Genomic DNA, 17938 nt, shown 5'->3' on the forward strand with positions numbered 1-17938 from the left:
CAGTTAAGCATCCGGCTTTGGCTCAGGTCATGATCTCATGGTTCATAGGTTCGAGCCCAGTGTCAGGCTCTGTTCTGACAGCTCAGAGCCTGGTGCCTGCTTCAGATTCTGAGTCTTCCTGTCTCTCTGTCCCTCCCCTGCTCATGCTCTGTCTCTGTCTCTCAAAAATCAATAAAACATTCAAAAAAAAGCCATTAGTGTTGAGAGTATATAGAAAGTTCTATTTCCCCACTCCCTGAGAATGGATGCATTTGAAACAAGGACTGAACTCTCTTCTTAACCTGTTCTCCAAAGAAAATATTTAACTAAGCTAAACTTTATGCTTTTTAAGTCTTTTTTTTCCCCCACTTATATTTCCTTAGAACTTTTTATCTGGAATTCTTTTTCATGATTTTTAATGTTCCTGGTGGGTGTCAGAGCAAGTAATAAATTCCTAAGCAGTTTTTTGTCATCTAAAATACAGTTAACGAAGTATCTAGTTGTGACTTTAAGAAAGCTGTATGTTGGTGTTGTAGGATTCAGAAATTGTTATATCAAAAGCAGGGAAATACCTGTTTTTCTGTATTTGAGTAGTGTGTACATGAATTGGAAATAGTTGGTCAAAAGTCTGGAATGCTCTTCTCCAAATGGCATTTGATGAGCCGCTGTGGCTTACTGTGGAAAGAAGTTGGCACATCGTCAAAGGAGTCATCCTCGTGGAAAGGTAGTTAGGCTTATTTTGTGTCTTTCTAGAAGACACAGATAGGGCCAATTCCTTTAAAAAAAAAAAAAAGAAAGAAAGTTTGTGTGTATTATACCAGATTCTGTGCCCCACTGAGGAGCGTAGAGGTGTACGTGGGGAAGTGCACACGATAGACGAGCACACTGAGTGTGTGTGGGTGCTGTGGGACCATCGAGGGACACTTGACTTGGCCTGGGCGGGGACAGAGGCCAGACGGATGGCAAGGAGGACTTCTTGGAGGAAGAGTTCAGGCCTCTGTCGGGAAGCATTTTGGAAAAGTTAGTGGTTTCCCACAATGGAACGGTTGGCTTGGGAAGTAGTGAGCGTCCTGTCCTGTCTCTGGAGTCACGAGGTGGACGATTGACCATCTATCTACAGGCGGCTTCTGAGGGAAACACTCTATGGACTGAGGGCTGGACCAGTTGGTCTTTTAGGACACTGCTAACATGAAGATTTATAGGTTTAAACATTCATAGTAAACTTAAGGCGTAGATACATGCATAACAATTTAATGCTATCAGTTTCATGCCTTGGCCTCCTAATTTAATTGTGTGTGTAAAGTGACATTTTGAATTCATTTCTTGGGGCAGACTCATGACTACTTGGGCAGATACAGCTAGTGTTTCATTTTACTCTTTTAATTGTGAAATGTCATATCCACATGGGAAAGTAGATGAGACATAATGACAGGGTGGTGGAGACGGCTAGCTCTCCAGCAGAAGTCGGTGTCTCCCTGTCCTGGCACACAGCCCGGCCACGGGGCCCTGGCGGCCTCGCACTGTGGTGGGGTCCACCACCGTCTCTGCCCACAGCGATCTGTGCCCCGTTTTCAGGCTGGGGCTCTTGAGAAAGAAGTGTGCCTTTTTGATGCTCTCGTATTTCCCTTCCCACGGCTGGGTGAAGCAACGATGAGGTTCTGGATGGTGGCACCCCAGCATGGAGGGAGCAAGGACCCCTATGTCGCCTGCCTGGGAAGGCTGCCCGCTGGCCAGGAATGTCTGCTTTGGACTGTTACCTGAACCTCATTTTTGTGTGCCTCTTTATTACGGCACCTAATGCTATCATAGCTGATACGTAAAGTTTAACAAAAAACTAAAAATCGTTATCTTTGTAACCACCGTGGCCAAGAAATAGAATATTACCACCCTGTACGTTCCTCCTTGTAACCGGACCCCTTCCTCCATCGTGATCACTCTCATGGCTCCAGTGATAGTCACTTCATGCTGTTTATAGCTTTACCACTCATGCAGGCTTCCCCAAAACAATGCGGTTTGTTGCTTGTTTGGGGGAACTTTCTGTGAATATATGTTTTTATGTTGTGTGTATTCCTCTGAGTGGATTCAAAAGATGTGTGGCTTCTTTCATACAACATTGCGTGTTGAGTTTAATCCATATGTTGTGAAAAAAATCTGTAATTCTTTCATTTTCATTGTTCTGCGTAGCCTCCTATCGTGTGAATATACCACAGCGTATTTAGCCATTTTATTGTTCATGGGCGTTGGGTTTTTTCTAGCATTTGGCTATAACGAACAACACTGTTTTAAATATTCTTGTACACGTCTCCTGGTTCCCATATTATACCTGTAAGTAGGGAAGTGGCTGAGTTGTAGGGTAGGAATATCTTCAGAAACAGTCCCGTCAGAAAATGCAGGCTGTTTTCCAGAGTAGTTGCGTGTTGGCAGTGTATGAGTTCCCATTGTCCGCATAGTAGTCTACGCTTAGTATTGTCAGTCTTAAAACTTTGGCAATCTGATGGGTATCTGATGATATTTAAAAAAAAAATTTTTTTTTAACGTTTATTTTTGAGAGAGAGAGGGAGACAGAGTGCAAGTGGGGGAGGGGCAGAGAGAGAAGGAGACACAGAATCCGAAGCAGGCTGCAGGTTCTGAGCTGTCAGCACAGAGCCTGATGTGGGGCTTGAACCCATGAACTGTGAGATCATGACCTGAGCCAAAGTCCGACGCTTAACCTACTGAGCCACCCAAGTGCCCCTCTAATGGTATTTTATGTGGGTTTAATTTGTATTATCTCCTGAAGATTTAAAAAGTGTTTTTTTTGTCTTGCCTTTGAGGCCCATCGTAGCTAGTTGAATTTGAGGTTGGTTGCTGAGGACATGTTTCCCAAACATAGCTGCACACAAGTTTTACCTGGGGACAAATTTAAAAAAAAAGAAAAAATTCAAGGTCCTGGTTTAGACTAGGGGAATAAAATTTCTGGGGCCAGTATCCAAGACTCCGCTTCTAACTGGCTGTCTGGGTGAGGATTGTACAGCTGGACTTTCACACGTAGATTCGAGCACAGCACCGAACATGCTAAGGGTCGTTCCATCTGTGGAGCCTGGAGGACCTTTGTTCCTTGACCACAGCCCGTGTGGCCCTGTCCCCCCCCCCACCGCTACGGGTCTCCCAAAGGCTGGCTGTTTACCTTGTAAGCCACTGGTGGAGGATGTAAACACGCTATCCAGAAGCCACTTACGCTATAGAAAAGTAACGTCAAAGCATATTTTGTATCCCATCGATAAGAGATACGGAGGTAGTGGTTGATATTTTGGGCCACTTTTGTTAATATGTTGAGAGGATTGTACTCCTCTTGAATCGCCTCGAGATTTAGGTTTTTTTACTCTAAACTTAAGGTTTTTTATTATTTATTTGTAAGTCAGAGAAAAACCGATACCGTATGATTTCACTCACGTGGAACCGAAGAAACAAAACAAATGAACAAAGAGAAGTACACGCCAGAAAACAGACTCTTGACTACAGAGAACACACTGGTGGTCACCAGAGGAAAGGTGGGTGGGGGGATGGGTGAAATCGGTGAAGGGGGCAGAGAGAACGTTTCTTATTTGTGAGCGCTGAGCAATGTGGAGAATTGTTGACTCACTGTCTTGTACACCTGAAACTAATACCACGCTGTGTGTTAACTATACTGGAATTAAAATAAAAAAGTGCAGTATATCAGCTTTGCCAGTGGCTGTGCGATAAGTATACAATGTGATCCACGAATGCCAACCATATAGATAATTTAAAATTTTCTAGTAGACACATTAAAAAAGTAAAAAGGAACAGGTGAAATTAATGCTCATAATGTATTTAATTTAATCCCCGTGTTAAAAATATTTCGATTTGTAATCAGTATAAAAATTATTACAGAGGGACGCCTGGGTGGCTCAGTCAGTTGAGTTTCTAACTCTTGATTTTGGCTCAGGTCATGATCCCAGGGTTGTGGGATTGAGCCCCACGATGGGCTCCACGCTGTGTGGAGCCTGCTTAAGATTCTGTCCCTCTGTCTGTCTCTCTCTCTCTCTGTCTCTTCCCCCTCCCCCCGCTCTTGCACACACACTGTCTCTCTCTTTCACTAAAAAACAAACAAAATTCTTAATGAGGTGTTTTACATTCCTTTTTATACTATGTCATTGAAGTCTGGTGAGTATTTGAGATCTCAATTTTGAGTAGACAATGTAAGTGCTCATAGTCACATGTAGCTGATGATCTATTGGACAGCACAGATCTGTCCAGAAGATTGCACGATGATAAGTGTATAACTTGACATATGTTTTATTTTTTTAAATATTTTTTAAAGTTTATTTTGAGAGAGAGAGAGAGAGCACAAGTACACAAGCGGGGGAGGGGCAGAGAGAGAGGGAGAGAGAATTCCAAGGAGGCTCAGCACTGTCAGCGCAGAGCCCGATGCCGGGCTCGAACTCACCAACCGCGAGATCATGACCTGAGCCGAAATCAAGAGTCGGACGCCTAACTAACTGAGCCACCCAGGCACCCCTTGACATGCATTTAAACACCTCTGAAATTCCCTCCTCATGTTCTAGGGAAGGAAGGAAACTTAAAGCATAACATTTTCTTAGCTATGCATTAGTTGAAGTGTAGACACCCTTAGTAAAAATGGGAAGATGGTAGGATCGGGTTCAACTTTGGGACTAAACAAAAAAGCATAAGACACAGCCAAGAAGTCTGGATTCCTAATCTCCCATGCTTGCTGTTTCCTTTAAGGTAGAGAACATTTATCTCACATTAATTCTGTGAGGATAACTTAAGTTTTGTGAAACGTGACAACATTTATTTGATAGAATCAGAAAACGTTAGTGCTGGGAGCATGAAGGTATTTGTAGGAGGTGGACACAGATAAATGTTGGAACGCCTTTCAGTAGGAAATTCAGAATTCTGGGTTTGATCTAATTCAGTGATACTATCACACTTGAACTTATTTTCTGTTTTTTAAAAATACCGACTCCACAAATTGATAGATACGTGTCTGTGTATTCATGTAATAAATACGGTTGTGTGTGTAGTGCAGAAAACAAAAGCTAAAGATGGGGTGGGAAGATGGGCGAAACGGGTGAAGGGGCGTGGGAGATACAGGCTTCCAGTTATGGAATGAATAAGTCACAGGAATAAAAGGCACAGCACAGGGAATTTCATAGTCAGTGAAATTGTAATGCACTGTATGCTGACAGAGGGTAGCCAACACTTGTGAATGTAGCATATTGAATAAACTTGTGGAATCAGTGTTGAACACCTAAAACTAATATAACACTGTATGTCAACCATACTAAAAAAAAAAAAACAAAAACAAAAACCCCAAACTGAAGACCACACAAATCATAAAAAAAAATTTCTATTGAAAAAGACACCACAGGGGCGCCTGGGTGGCGCAGTCGGTTAAGCGTCCGACTTCAGCCAGGTCACGATCTCGCGGTCCGTGAGTTCGAGCCCCGCGTCGGGCTCTGGGCTGATGGCTCAGAGCCTGGAGCCTGTTTCCGATTCTGTGTCTCCCTCTCTCTCTGCTCCTCCCCCGTTCATGCTCTGTCTCTCTCTGTCCCAAAAATAAATAAAAGAAAAAGACACCACAAACAAAGATTAAAGGCAAGCCGTAGGCCAAGAGAAGTTATTTGCAAATATCAGCTTCGAATACCTAAGTCTTTAAAACAGTCATTGAGAAAACAACCCGATTTGAAAAATGAGCAAAGGATATAAAGAAGGAACTGCATGTCCAATAAACATGAAAAATGCTATTTTATTTTTACCGATTACCGGTGATCAGGGGAAAGCCAAATGAAACGATGAGATAACATTTTACATCCATTAGCTTGGCAAAAAGTACAAGTCTGACAGTAGCAACTATCGTCGAGAATATGGGGCAGCGGGACCAGAATGGTGGTAGTGGCATCTTTTTTTTAAAGTTTACTTGAGAGCTAGAGCAAGGAGGGGCAGAGAGAGAAAGGGAGAGAATCCCGAGCAGGCTCCATACCCACAGCACAGAGCCCAACATGGGGCTTAAACCCACGAACCGTGAGATCACGACCAGAGCTGAAACCAGGAGTCGGACGCTCGACCGACTAGGCCACCCAGGCGCCTCCGATCTTAAGTGCAAGAAAAATGCAGATCCTTTGAGTCTTTTACCATTTTATAAAATTCAAAATGTCCAAAGCAATACAATATGTAAATTACACACGTGGTAGACGTAGGACAATACTCATGAGAGCGCTACAACTTAAGGCCGGTAGTTTATTCTTGGCAGGGGACACGGAGGGAGTACAGTCAGAAAGAGGGCTTTGCACAGGGGGCTTCACTGTACGTGCAGCATTGGCAACCCTGGGGTATTTCAAATCCCGCTCTTCTCCGTTAATCTCCTTCTCAGGGGTAACAAGTCCCACAGTTGGTGCCAAGTTCCGTGCACGCGCACAGGAAAGCAGAGCAGCGTGTGGCGAGGAGCATGGGCTCTGGAGGTCAAGGTGCCTGCTTCCACGAGATGGTCCTGAGAGTTATATGAGGTCGGCCTGCGACTCACATGGCCTGTGCCTGGAGCGCAGCTGGTGTTTGTTGAGCACCTACGATTAGTGAAGTGTGGCATTCTTAAATAGATTACATGGAGACCATGCTGATGTCTGGCACATCGTGGGTGCCTAGCAGGCTCATAATTAGTACAGGAAATAAATAAATATGGAATTAATTAATGTAAATATACATTGTAACTATATAGTGTGTTTGTGTTTATGTACATATAAAATTAATGAACGCATACATAAATAGTTTGGATTTTTCTCCTGTTCTGCAGCCTGCGCTTCTCACTTACTAGTATATCTTGGGGATCTTCCACATCAAAACTTAGATCAAAAAGAGATCTATGCAGTTCTTTTAACCACATTTAAAAAATCCAATTTAACTTTTAGTTTCTTTCTGAGAATGGTTTATTTCTTTTCCCAGTTTTTAATTACGATTTTTTTCCTATTGACTTTAGTTCTTTGTACATTTTGAACTTCAAAAAAATTTAAACTTTAAAAAAATGTTTATTTTTGAGAGAGAGAGAGAGAGAGAGAGAGACAGACAGACAGACAGAGTATGAGCCGAGGAGGGGCAGAGAGAGAGGGAGACACAGAATCCGCAGCAGGCTCCAGGCTCTGAGCCATCAGTACAGAGCCCCATGCGGGGCTCAAAGCCACGAACCGCGAGATCATGACCTGAGCCAAAGTCGGAGTCTTAACCGACTGAGCCACCCAGGTGCCCCTACATTTTGAGTATTAAAGCCCTTTGTTATGTATCTCATGTGCATATTTTTTTCTTCCAGATTGTTACTTATGATACTCTTTTAGTCTTCTTTTATTATTGTAGAAGTTTTTAATTTTTGTGTAGCAAATCTCATGTAAAATTAATGTTATTTGTTACGTTATTTATATTACATAAGAAGCTTACATAATCTCTTGCGGTCTTGTCTAGGACATACACAGTTTTAGTAATCCTAGCAGTCAGGATGAAGTAGATGAAGCTGGGCTGACAAACCGTCTCTAAATCGCACGGGCTTAGAACAACAAAGGTCTGTCTTGCCACTTGTCTAATTATGAGTTGGCAGGGGGGCTTTGCTCATCGTTTCTGGAACATTGCAGATAGAAAGATAACTTGGAAGGTTTTTGTTCTGGTAATTAAGAAGTGACACACGTCACTGTGCTCACAACTCACTGGCCATGGCTGGTCATGACAGGGAGTCGGGACACTGTCTTCATGTGCTCAGAAGGAGACGAGCAGAGGTAGGTGAATAGCATTAATGGCCACCACAGTTGAGCATTCATTCGTTCGGGAACTTTTTTTTTTTAATGCTCATTCATTTATCGCAAGTGAGCAGGGGGGAAGCAGAGAGGGAGAGAGAGAATCCCAAGCAGGCTCCACACTGTCAGTGCAGAGCCTGGTGCTGGGCTCAAACTCACGAAGCTGTGAAATCATGACCTGAGTCGAAACCGAGAGTGGGAAGCTTAACCCACTGAGCCATCCAGGTGCCTGGGAATTTGTTCTTAAATGTGGAAGGCAGCACATTGGTTTCTTGTTTCTTCACCTCTAAGATAGACCGTAGAGCCCATCTTAGAGGGTTTACGTGAGGATCAGGTAGGTAATTGTAAATTGCCTAGAATGGCTGTGTCCGTTTGGGTCCCCAAGGAGCAGATGCTGGGGAGCAGTTAGAGGAGATCTGCCTGGGGAAGTATTGGGACAGAAAGCGAGGGGCCCGGGAGAAGGTGGGAGAGCCTTCGGGTCTGAGTTTGTGGCGGGGTCTGCAAAGCCCGTCCCCTGTGTCCTAAGACGAAAGCCTGCCTTCCTTTTGCTGCCACCTGCTCCCCCCCACCCCCCACCCCCGGGAGCAGCCCTGGCAGGCCCTGCCCTGCGATGGGTTAGCGCAGCGAGGACCGTCAGTCAGGTGGAGACCTGAGCGGTGTCGCACTAGACATGCAGCCCGGTGTTACCAGCAGAGTTGATGAGATGGGTGTGACTTTAGTTTTTCCCGAAGAAGAGTCCTTTCCCCCGGTTACGTTAACTGAATTGTCTAGCTTGCTTTCTACTGACAGGAGATGCTTCTTTTCTATAGATGGGAAATACACCGTTTGTTTAACACACAGCCTCCTGTAGACAGACACCGTTCGTGTCTGTTTTGAAGGGTGCTTGTGTATGCCCTTTGTCTGGGATCACGTTGTGGCTTTCTGAGGAAAGAGTAGTGCATTTTAAGTTTCGATGATAGCCGTTCAACTTCCTTTCAGGAGCTTGCAGTGTGCCCGCAGTGACGGCTGCCCACTGCCCTGGTCCCTTAGCCGGCTCAGGGCTCCATATCTCCTTGCCTGCCTTCGTTTGCATGGCCTTACCTGGAGTTGAGAGAAGAGTTTTCAGATCTTTACTGGACATTGACATTTGTAAATGCTCATGCTTTTTGCTTAATTTGCTATTAAGTAGTTCAGTTTTCTTGTGGATATGTAAAAGTTCTTTGTATATTAGGTAAATGACTCTTTTTTTTTTTTCTATCCCGTGTTCTGCAAATATTTTCACACTTTTCCTTTATTTTTTGAGTTTTGTTTTTTTTTTCTGCATTTTGCCATACATAGTTTAACAATCTTTATATGGTAACATCTACCAGTCTTTTCTTTCGTAGCACCTGTATCTTTGAAACAGCTTTTAAATGACCTACTTTTCTCCCCAGTTTTATTGAGATATGAGTACATAAGAGATTGTATGAGTTTAAGGTGTACAACATAATGACTTGGTGTGTAGGCATATTGTGAAATGATCACCCTTGGAAGTTACCATCCAGTACCTCACACAGTTATAAATCGCTCTGAGTGTAGCGGTAGATTCTGAGGGGCCGTGTGTCAGGCGGGAGGAGGCGAGCCCAGGAGCCTCCTACATCCCCGTCTCGGGCCCTTCTCCCTAAACGTGTTTGCAGATTTATTTGGGGATATTAAGCATTTCTTTGGATGTCCGTAAGAAATAAGTTACTCTTGTAGCTGTTACACTGGAGTGGCATAAATGAGCAGTAGGCTTTGCAGTTGAACACCTAGACACTCACTTAATTGTGAGGTCAAGCCACGTCATTTGGTGTTGAAGAAAATACTTCTGTCACCAGCTCGTGTAAAACACACTCCTTAAAGAGCATCCTTGGGAAGGTTTGCAGCTGTTGCTTTTATGAGGGCTTTTTTTGTGCAACTTTTCAAAAAAGGCTTCTTTTGTATCCGGTGAGGTATGTGACCAGTAAGTCTTAAGTTAGCTAAGGTTATCCATCTTGGCTTCCTTCTCTCTTCCTGTATCCTGCCTGCCCTCCCATCCCCTCCCCCACTCCCAAATAACTGGGGCCAGTTTCTCTGAGGACACATCAGGTCATGTGTGTATATTTCAATAAAATAGTTTCGAAAAAAGAACATAAAATCTTTTGTCTTTCTTTCCATCTAGAAGAAAGCTTGTATAAAGGGTTGACTTGTAACAAGTCAAAACAAATGGGTGTGAACTCCACATAGGATCTTTTTCATTGAGTTTATTAGCTATGGGAAGTGGCCCGTTGTAGATGTTTTGTTAAATAGGATGGCGGTATTTTGCAGATAGCCTCGTGTCTGAAAGTCTCGCCTGTGGTGATCAAGCTTAACCTTCAGACTTTCTCTGGAAGTGGAGGGGCAGCCCATTGTACAGCCTAGAACTAGTCAGACTTGGATTTGAGTGTGGGGGTACCACCTGTTATTATAAATGATGTTGAGTTGGTTGAGTAAAATGGAAAGTGGCACCTTGTTCTGGGGATTAAATGAGACAATCAGTTTCAAGTACCCAGTGCATGATGATTTTCAGACACTGTAGTTCTGTTCCTTCTTTCTTGCTGTCTCTCCCTTTCCAGTAATCACTGGTCTCCCCAGCCTTTCCCCACCCATGAAAGAATGACTAAGATACAGTCTCAGTTTGGGAAAGTTTTACCTTTAAGACCTTTCAAGACGGGTATTTGGACATCTGGATGTGTAGCCTCCTATCCTTATTCTGTTCCTGCCTTTGCAGGACCACATCCCTTTTTTTATTTTAAAAAATTTCAGTGTTTTTTTCAGTACTTTTGGGCTCACCTGTAAATGCCTCAGCATGATGTGCAAAGCCCTCGCTTTCCAACCCCCCTCTCCCTTTAGACCCCCCTCTCCCAGGATTCCACATTGTGTTCATTTCCATTTCTCACTGGCTTCTTCACATTGTTTTTGTTTGTTTGTTTGTTTGGGTGTTTATTTGTTTAACATGCCCTTTCCCTATTTTCCGACACTGTTGGTTCTTACACCTTGAGGATTATCAAGACATGTGGGTTGTTTTTTGTTTTTTATATCAACTTTTGGGTTTACCCCCATAGATTTTGATTCAGTGTCTGGAGTGAGACCGGATCTCATTTTCTTTATCTGTAAGATGACAATGTTGAAAGGGATATTTACAAAGATACAACACTGTATGTCAGTGGCTCTAGGATGCTTCTGTGATACTTATCATGCTTTGTTTTATATTAGACACAAATGAAGACAGAAAGGGAGGGGAGAGAGGAGGAAGTAGGGACACAGGGATCAATGGCTCATGTGGCTGTGGATATCAGCTATGATTAGGAACTCATGTCACCTGCCTTCATGCTCCTTCATGCTCCCTTCATTCTCCTTCCTTTGGTGGGGTGTTCTTAAAGCACTTTCTATATAACCTTTAAAAAGATTTTTTAATCATTGAGGTGAAGTTCCTTGTGTACCGATTTGCTTTTCCCATTAGATTCTGAATTTATCCAGGCCTAGCACTAGGAATTGCACATTTTTGATTTTCCTATGCTTTGCCCATGGTAGATGCTTTATAAATTTTTGTTGAATTAAAGGATGTTTGAAAGAAAAATTTTAAACTGTGAGAAGCTTTGCAGATATGACTAGTTTTTTATATCAAAAATATTTGTCTTTTTTTTAATGTTTACTTATTTACTTATTTTTTAAGGTTTATTTATTTTTGAGAGGGTGAGCAGGGGAGGGGCAGAGAGAGAAGGAGACACAGAATCCGAAACAGGCTCCAGGCTCTGAGCTGTCAGCACGGAGCCTGACGCGGGGCTTGAACTCACAAACCGCGAGATCATGACCTGAGCCGAAGTTGGACTCATGACCTTAACCAACTGGCCACCCAGGTGCCCCAATATTTATTTATTTTTGAGAGAGAAAAGAGGGAGACAGAGGATCCAAAGCGGGATTTGAGCTGACAGCAGTGATCCCAATGCGGGGCTTGAACTCATGAACCGTGAGATCATGATCTGAGTTGATGTTGGATGCTTAAGCAAATGAGCCACCCAGGCGCCTCCAAAAATATTCATTTTTCTGATGCATTTACTTTTTGCTTAATGAAGAAATTATTGTTAGAACCTTTTAGGAGGGAAAAAGTGCTTAGAACCTGTTGGAATGACAATTTGCTTGTATTGAGTCTAACTGTTTCAAAGAACAATGGTCTCTTAGACAAAGTACAACAATGTTCAACTGTTTTTCTCCTTGTAATGCAAGAAAGAGCGCATAGTTGTCTGTGTCTTTAGCAGAGACATCTCTATGGATCTATAGCAGCATCTACATGTAGATAGTGTGATTTGTTCCTGGTTGAGGGGCCCGAAACAGTGATTTCGTTGTTGTTTTGTGTTTTTTGCAAGTTCCTAACGTCAGATGGATTTTTAAAGACCTATTTTCCTCAACAGTCTCTGAGAATATCTTTCATAAGAAAAAAATGGAGATTTTTTTTCTTGAGTCTTTTTTCAAAAAATTTTTTTATGTTTATTTTTTGAGAGAGAAGCAAAGTGTGTGCGGGGGAGGGGCAGAGAGCGGGTGAGACACAGAATCCGAAGCAGGCTCCGGGCTCCGAGCTGTTGGCACAGAGCCCGACGTGGGGCTTGAACTTGTGAACTCATATCATGACCTGAGTGGAAGCTGGCCGCTTAACCGACTGAGCCACCCAGGTGCCCCTTGAGTCTTTAAATAGACAAGAGATTCTTCTCCTTAGCCTTTTCTGCCCTGTTTGGCCAGGGCAGGCGTGTTACGGGATGATGTTGCCACCTGCACTTTGTTCCCACTGTCAAGAGCAGCATCACCGCGAGTTACAAAGCAAAAATCTGATGCTGGTGGACTTGAGGGTCCGTGTTTTTCTTGTTGCTTTCTGAAGCCTCCTTTCTCTGTTTCCATCCATCCATTCGCCTTCTGAACCCGTCCCTGAGGTCCCCCAGAGCTGAGGCACTTGGTTCCCAGTGTTCCTCAGTGGTGGAGCTCCACGTGGAAGAAGATGCACTCCACCAGACCCTCAGGGGCCTTGACCAGTTCTTGACCCAGGGCATATTTGGACAAACTTGCCTGTGTCATAAAGACCAGATTCTCTTTCCCTTAAACCACAGGGTGCACCCTGTGCTCTTTCTGTGTCTGTACCCCCACATCTTCTAGATTCTTCCAGGTGCCTCCCCCAACCCCAGGCCTTTCCACCCCGGACGCCACCTGGCCCTGGAGCACAGGCAGGTGCACGCGGGCCCATTTGCCCTTGAGGCTGTCCTCTCTAAGAAGGCCCCGGTTCTTGCTTTTGGTTTCGTTTCTTTTGTAAACTCTAGAAGATCTGGGCCTGAGACTTTAAGCGTGGTGGCGAGTGAAGAATTCAAGTCCGTGTTGCTAATACGAAATTTTAATTTTTCTTTGCAGGTCAACTTTGTCGTGTGCCAGCTCTTCGCCTTGCTAGCAGCCGTTTGGTTTCGAACTTACCTCCATTCAAGCAAAACTAGCTGTTTTATAAGACATGTCGTTGCTACCCTTTTGGGCCTTTATCTTGCACTTTTTTGCTTTGGATGGTAAGTCATTATTTTGATGGTCTTTAAATGAAGACTTGGGAGAGCGTTGTGAATTGAGTGTGCACAGAGATACATCATGTGGGGTTCTGTTCTTATATGTTGCAGGTCAGGTTTTATATTTGTATGTTTCATAGAAAAAACAGAGAGTGGAGAATGGGCTCTCTGTCTTCAGTTTGGGCTCGGAGGGCAATTTGCTATTTATAATGTATGACATAGGACAGATGAAGGAAAAAGACATACAGACACATTTTTCTGTCACGAGTCGTTCTTTTCACCTATTCTGCACATCTTTTAGGCCAAGACAAACAAACCATTTAAAATAGTTTTTTCTTTCTGGGCAAGTGGCTTTGAAGAGTCCGGAAAAACCCACTGATAGAACTCTGTTACCATTTTTTAGATGATTCTGCCCTTAGTAAAAAAGACATTTATTTTGTTTGTGTCTGACGGGGAAGAGTTCTGTATAATGGAAAGCTTTTACTTCTGCCCTGTCAGATGTACGGGTTCCCTTCAGTCCACTCCCTTCTTAGCTGTCGGGGCTTCCCTGAGAGCCGTAAGCACAGAAACACCATACTTCCCGTGTGTCATCAGTGACTGGTCGTGTGACGGAAAAAATCAGGAGGAGAGACACAGTCTTGGCGAGGCAGCAGAGACTCTCTGCGGAAGGGCTTCTTGGTGATCTCATCTGGATTTTCCTTTTTACGCGAGAGCTTTGCGCTGCTTGTGCGTTTGCCGCACGGTTAACACGCTCACGGAGGAGGCTTTCGGGCTCTCTCTTCTGCAGACGCTTGTCGGAGATAGAAATTCCCTGAGAGGGCAGGACCCACTCACTGTGTGCTCTGTAGTCTCTGTTGGGGGGCGTGCAATCCGTGGCCCTTTGTGGTAGGATGTGGATTCTGATGCTGGGGAGGGTTGGAAGATACTGGTATCTCTTGATCTGATTTTTGCCTCTGGCAATTCAGTTGTGTCCTAGAAATTAATAACAGATCAGACAGGCATCATTTGTTCAGTCTCTACCTTACGGCCATGTGGCCAGTCCTCTGCTAGGCACCGCCACTTGTGTGGAGTCTTGAGGTATAGAGATGGCCTCTGAATTCCCCCCCGTGGCCTTTTCCACTTCCTCGACGCCATCAAATACATATCATCAAAGTTTTCCTCGTTTCTCAGGGGGTTCAATTTAAACTTCTCTTAAATCGTGCCATGGGGGTAGTATTTCCGTATATTTTATTTTAAAATTTTGTTGTGAAACTTTTCAAGTACAAATGCACAGAGAATAATGAGCCCTTGTATACCCATCACCCGGCTTCAGCGGTTTTTGAAAATTCCTCCATTCTCATTTATTCCCCGACTTATTTTTCTGGATGAATTAAAATTATATCCCAGTCTACATATTTCACCCATCAGTGCTTCAGTACTTGGGTGACACATTTTAGAGAGGGGCTGGGGAAGGCTTGTAGTTCGGAGCGGCCAAGTCCAAGGACACCATTCATGTTGTGGTCAGTGTAAACAGAGTAGAAAATTGAAATGTAAGTAGCATCTTTCGGGGCCCTGCAACACACAGCGCCACCAAGGGAAGCATGCTCTCTTTCGTCCGAGGTCTGGACTGAGCAGGTGTTTTCTTGCCTTCTCAGATGCTTCACACACTGGGCCACGAGGAGCCTGACTTTATTTATACTCTTTAGTATTTCAGATTACATGTGATAACCAGGATTTTTAAAAATAGAGTTCTCTGTTTCTTTTTTTTTCTCGCAGGAAAAAATGTTTTATATTCCTTTCTTTGGGAAGAGAAATTCTTTTAACTTATTTATTTATTTATTTTGCTTATTTATTTCAGGAGAGACAGAGAGTGAGCAGGGCAGGGGCAGAGAGAGAGGGAGAGGGAGAGAATCCCAAGCAGGCTCCGTGCTGTCAGTGCAGAGCCTGATGTGGGGCTCGATCTCGAGAACCATGAGGTCATGACCTGAGCCAAAATCGAGAGTTGGCTGCTCCACCGACTGAGCCACCCAGGCGCCCCAAGAGAAGTTTTTGTAGTCTCTGCACCCGGCTCACATAACTGTATGCTAATTGGAATGTGAGGGAAGTAGTCGAGTGTCCTTTCATTTTGCAGTTCAACACCCTGTGTTTTTAGGCTCAACGGTAATCGTAGCTGCTATTGATTTGGACGGCTTCCCTTTCGGAAGACATACGTTAGTACTTTGTAAATATCATTGGCTACTTTACCTACTTCTGTTTTCTCTCAGCTTTTTTTTTTTTTAACGTTTATTTATTTTTGAGACAGAGAGAGACAGAGCATGAACGGGGGAGGGGCAGAGAGAGAGGGAGACACAGAATCGGAAACAGGCTCCAGGCTCTGAGCCGTCAGCCCAGAGCCCGACGCGGGGCTCGAACTCACGGACCGCGAGATCGTGACCTGAGCTGAAGTCGGACGCTTAACCAACTGACCCACCCAGGCGCCCCACAGCTTTTTTTTTTAAACCATCATCTGCAAGTTGAGAATTTGCTTACACTTTATTTAACCCTCTCTGATAACCGTGAAGGGTAGTGCAACAGAGCTTAGACTTTGAAGTCACACCTGGGTTCTACCGGGAGCCCTTTACTTTGGACATGTTACTCAAACCCTTTTGGCTTCATTTCCTTATCTGTGAAAGGGAATCCGTGATTATTATGAGACCCCAAAGGTGTAATACTACAGAGAGGAGCTTATTAGCCCAGTAGCCAGCTCGTTGTGAACCTGGAGAATCACCCAGGGTCAAGGCCGTCATCATAGTTATCATCTGTCATTATCGTGCAGTTGGTGGTCCAGATTGGCAATTTTAGGTTTTCTAATCTCTTTTTTAGTGTTTACCACACAGTATGTTATTGATCACGTCGTCTGTTAGTTGCCCGTCTTCCTCTCTATAGTGGAAGCTCTCCGTGGACAGAGGCTGTGTCCTATTGAGTCTGTATTCCTAGTGCCCTGGACGGTGCCTGTCAGAAAGTACACATGCTCACTACAGATCAGTTGAACAATCGGGAGAGGCGTTTCTCAACCTTTTTTCAACTTGTGTCCTTTTTTGCTAGAAGTAAAATTTATACCTGTGTGTGATTTGAAATTCAAAATGAGTAAGATGTGAGATCTAAAAACAAACTGAACTTTTGAGATAAAGGATCCCTTTGTTTTCCAAGTCCTCGGGCAGCTTGAGAGACTATGAAGCCCAGTGTGTGGGTTCCCTCCCGCCCCGCCCCTTGAAGAGTCAGCCAGTGGGTGAGTTGCCCAGGAAGAAACAACTTGAGTTTTACCATCAGTTAGGGTATTAACTAGGTATGTGACTTTAGGACTTAGTTTCCTCAGCTCTAAAATGATGAGGGTTGGATTATAATAGACTTTTAAGATACCTCCCATCTGGAATTTCTACTTTACTAATAGTACTTAAGAGTTGAGTGCTTATTGTGTGCCAGATTCCCCAGTCAACGCCTTTCATTATTACCTCCTAAGCCTGAAAAATACTAAGTGGCCACTCTGTATTTATTCTCAGTTTACTAAGGAGAGCAAGTGGGGTGAGCGCATGTGGGTGCTTGTGAAGTCCACCAGTGCCATATACGTGAGTGGAAAAGCACCTTGATGCTTGTCGTGGAGGTGGATGGAACAGAGGCGACTGCAGATTGCTTCATATGGATGAACTTGAACTGTCACAGTAATAAAAGCTTGTACAACAGGAGGCTGGCAGAGCGTTATGTTGCACCCCAGAAGATCGCCAAGCACATTTTCTGAACAGTGATGCCAGGGGACGGGGCATCTGAAGGTGCTATAAGGAACCATGAGCTGTTTGAGAAATGAAACCCTTAGCTTCTAAAGTTGTTGTCTATCCCTATGCTTCAAGGAAATTTACTCATAGAAAAGGAAAAAAATACATATTTCCCCAAGAGTCCTCAAAAAAATTTTTTAAGATGTCTTTTTTTTTTTTTAAAGTTTATCTATTTTGAGAGAGCGAGAGAGAGAGGAAGAGAGAGAATTCCAAGCAGGCTCTGCACTGTCAGCAGAGAGCCCGATGTGGGGCTTGAACTCATGAACAGTGAGATTGTAACCTGACCCGAAAGAGCCGGACGCTCAACCAACCGACCCACCCAGGCACCCCAAGACGAATGTCTTTACTGAGTTCTACTCTCAGTTAATAAAGCCCTTAATGTATCTAGCAGTCCTCCTCAGCATTTCCACATTAGATGTGTCAGTGAATTGTCAATGCTGGCCACAAATAGGAGGTGGATAATTAATTAGAAATAGAAAAGTGTGTGTTTTAATGTTTTTAAAGCTTCCTTCTGTTTCAGTTTATATTCATACGTGTTTTTCTGCTTTCTTATGACTTTCTAGTTAGAGTGGTATTCCAGGCCGATGTCATTTTCGTGTGTGTGTGTGTATGTGTGTGTGTGTGTGTGTGTGTGTGTGTGTGTGTGTGTTAGATGGAAGTGGAGACAGACAGACTGGCATACTCTGTATAGAGGATAAAATATGTTTCTTCTGTGGCCCTGCCGTGGCGCCTACTTCTCATAATATATCTATGGAAAAATTTATTCAAAAATTTAAGTAACTTTTCCACATTGGTGGTGCCTGTGACTCCATAATGATTAGGTTAA

The 17938-nt window shown here is 43.8% G+C and overlaps 1 protein-coding gene across 1 annotated transcript in view; it reads left to right on the forward strand.

Annotated features, from left to right (window-relative positions):
* MBOAT2 (membrane bound O-acyltransferase domain containing 2) overlaps nucleotides 1-17938 on the forward strand; it is a 126481-nt gene that overhangs the window by 36408 nt on the left and 72135 nt on the right. Inside the window, exon 2 of the mRNA XM_047069236.1 lies at nucleotides 13185-13330. Within this exon, the coding sequence (XP_046925192.1) occupies nucleotides 13185-13330 (146 nt within the window). The remainder of the gene's footprint in view (nucleotides 1-13184; nucleotides 13331-17938) is intronic.

Source organism: Lynx rufus, unplaced genomic scaffold, assembly GCF_022079265.1.
Source record: "Lynx rufus isolate CCGP_SWC_20201006 ecotype Redwood Valley unplaced genomic scaffold, mLynRuf1.p SCAF_8, whole genome shotgun sequence".
NCBI classification, from domain to species: Eukaryota; Metazoa; Chordata; class Mammalia; order Carnivora; family Felidae; genus Lynx; species Lynx rufus.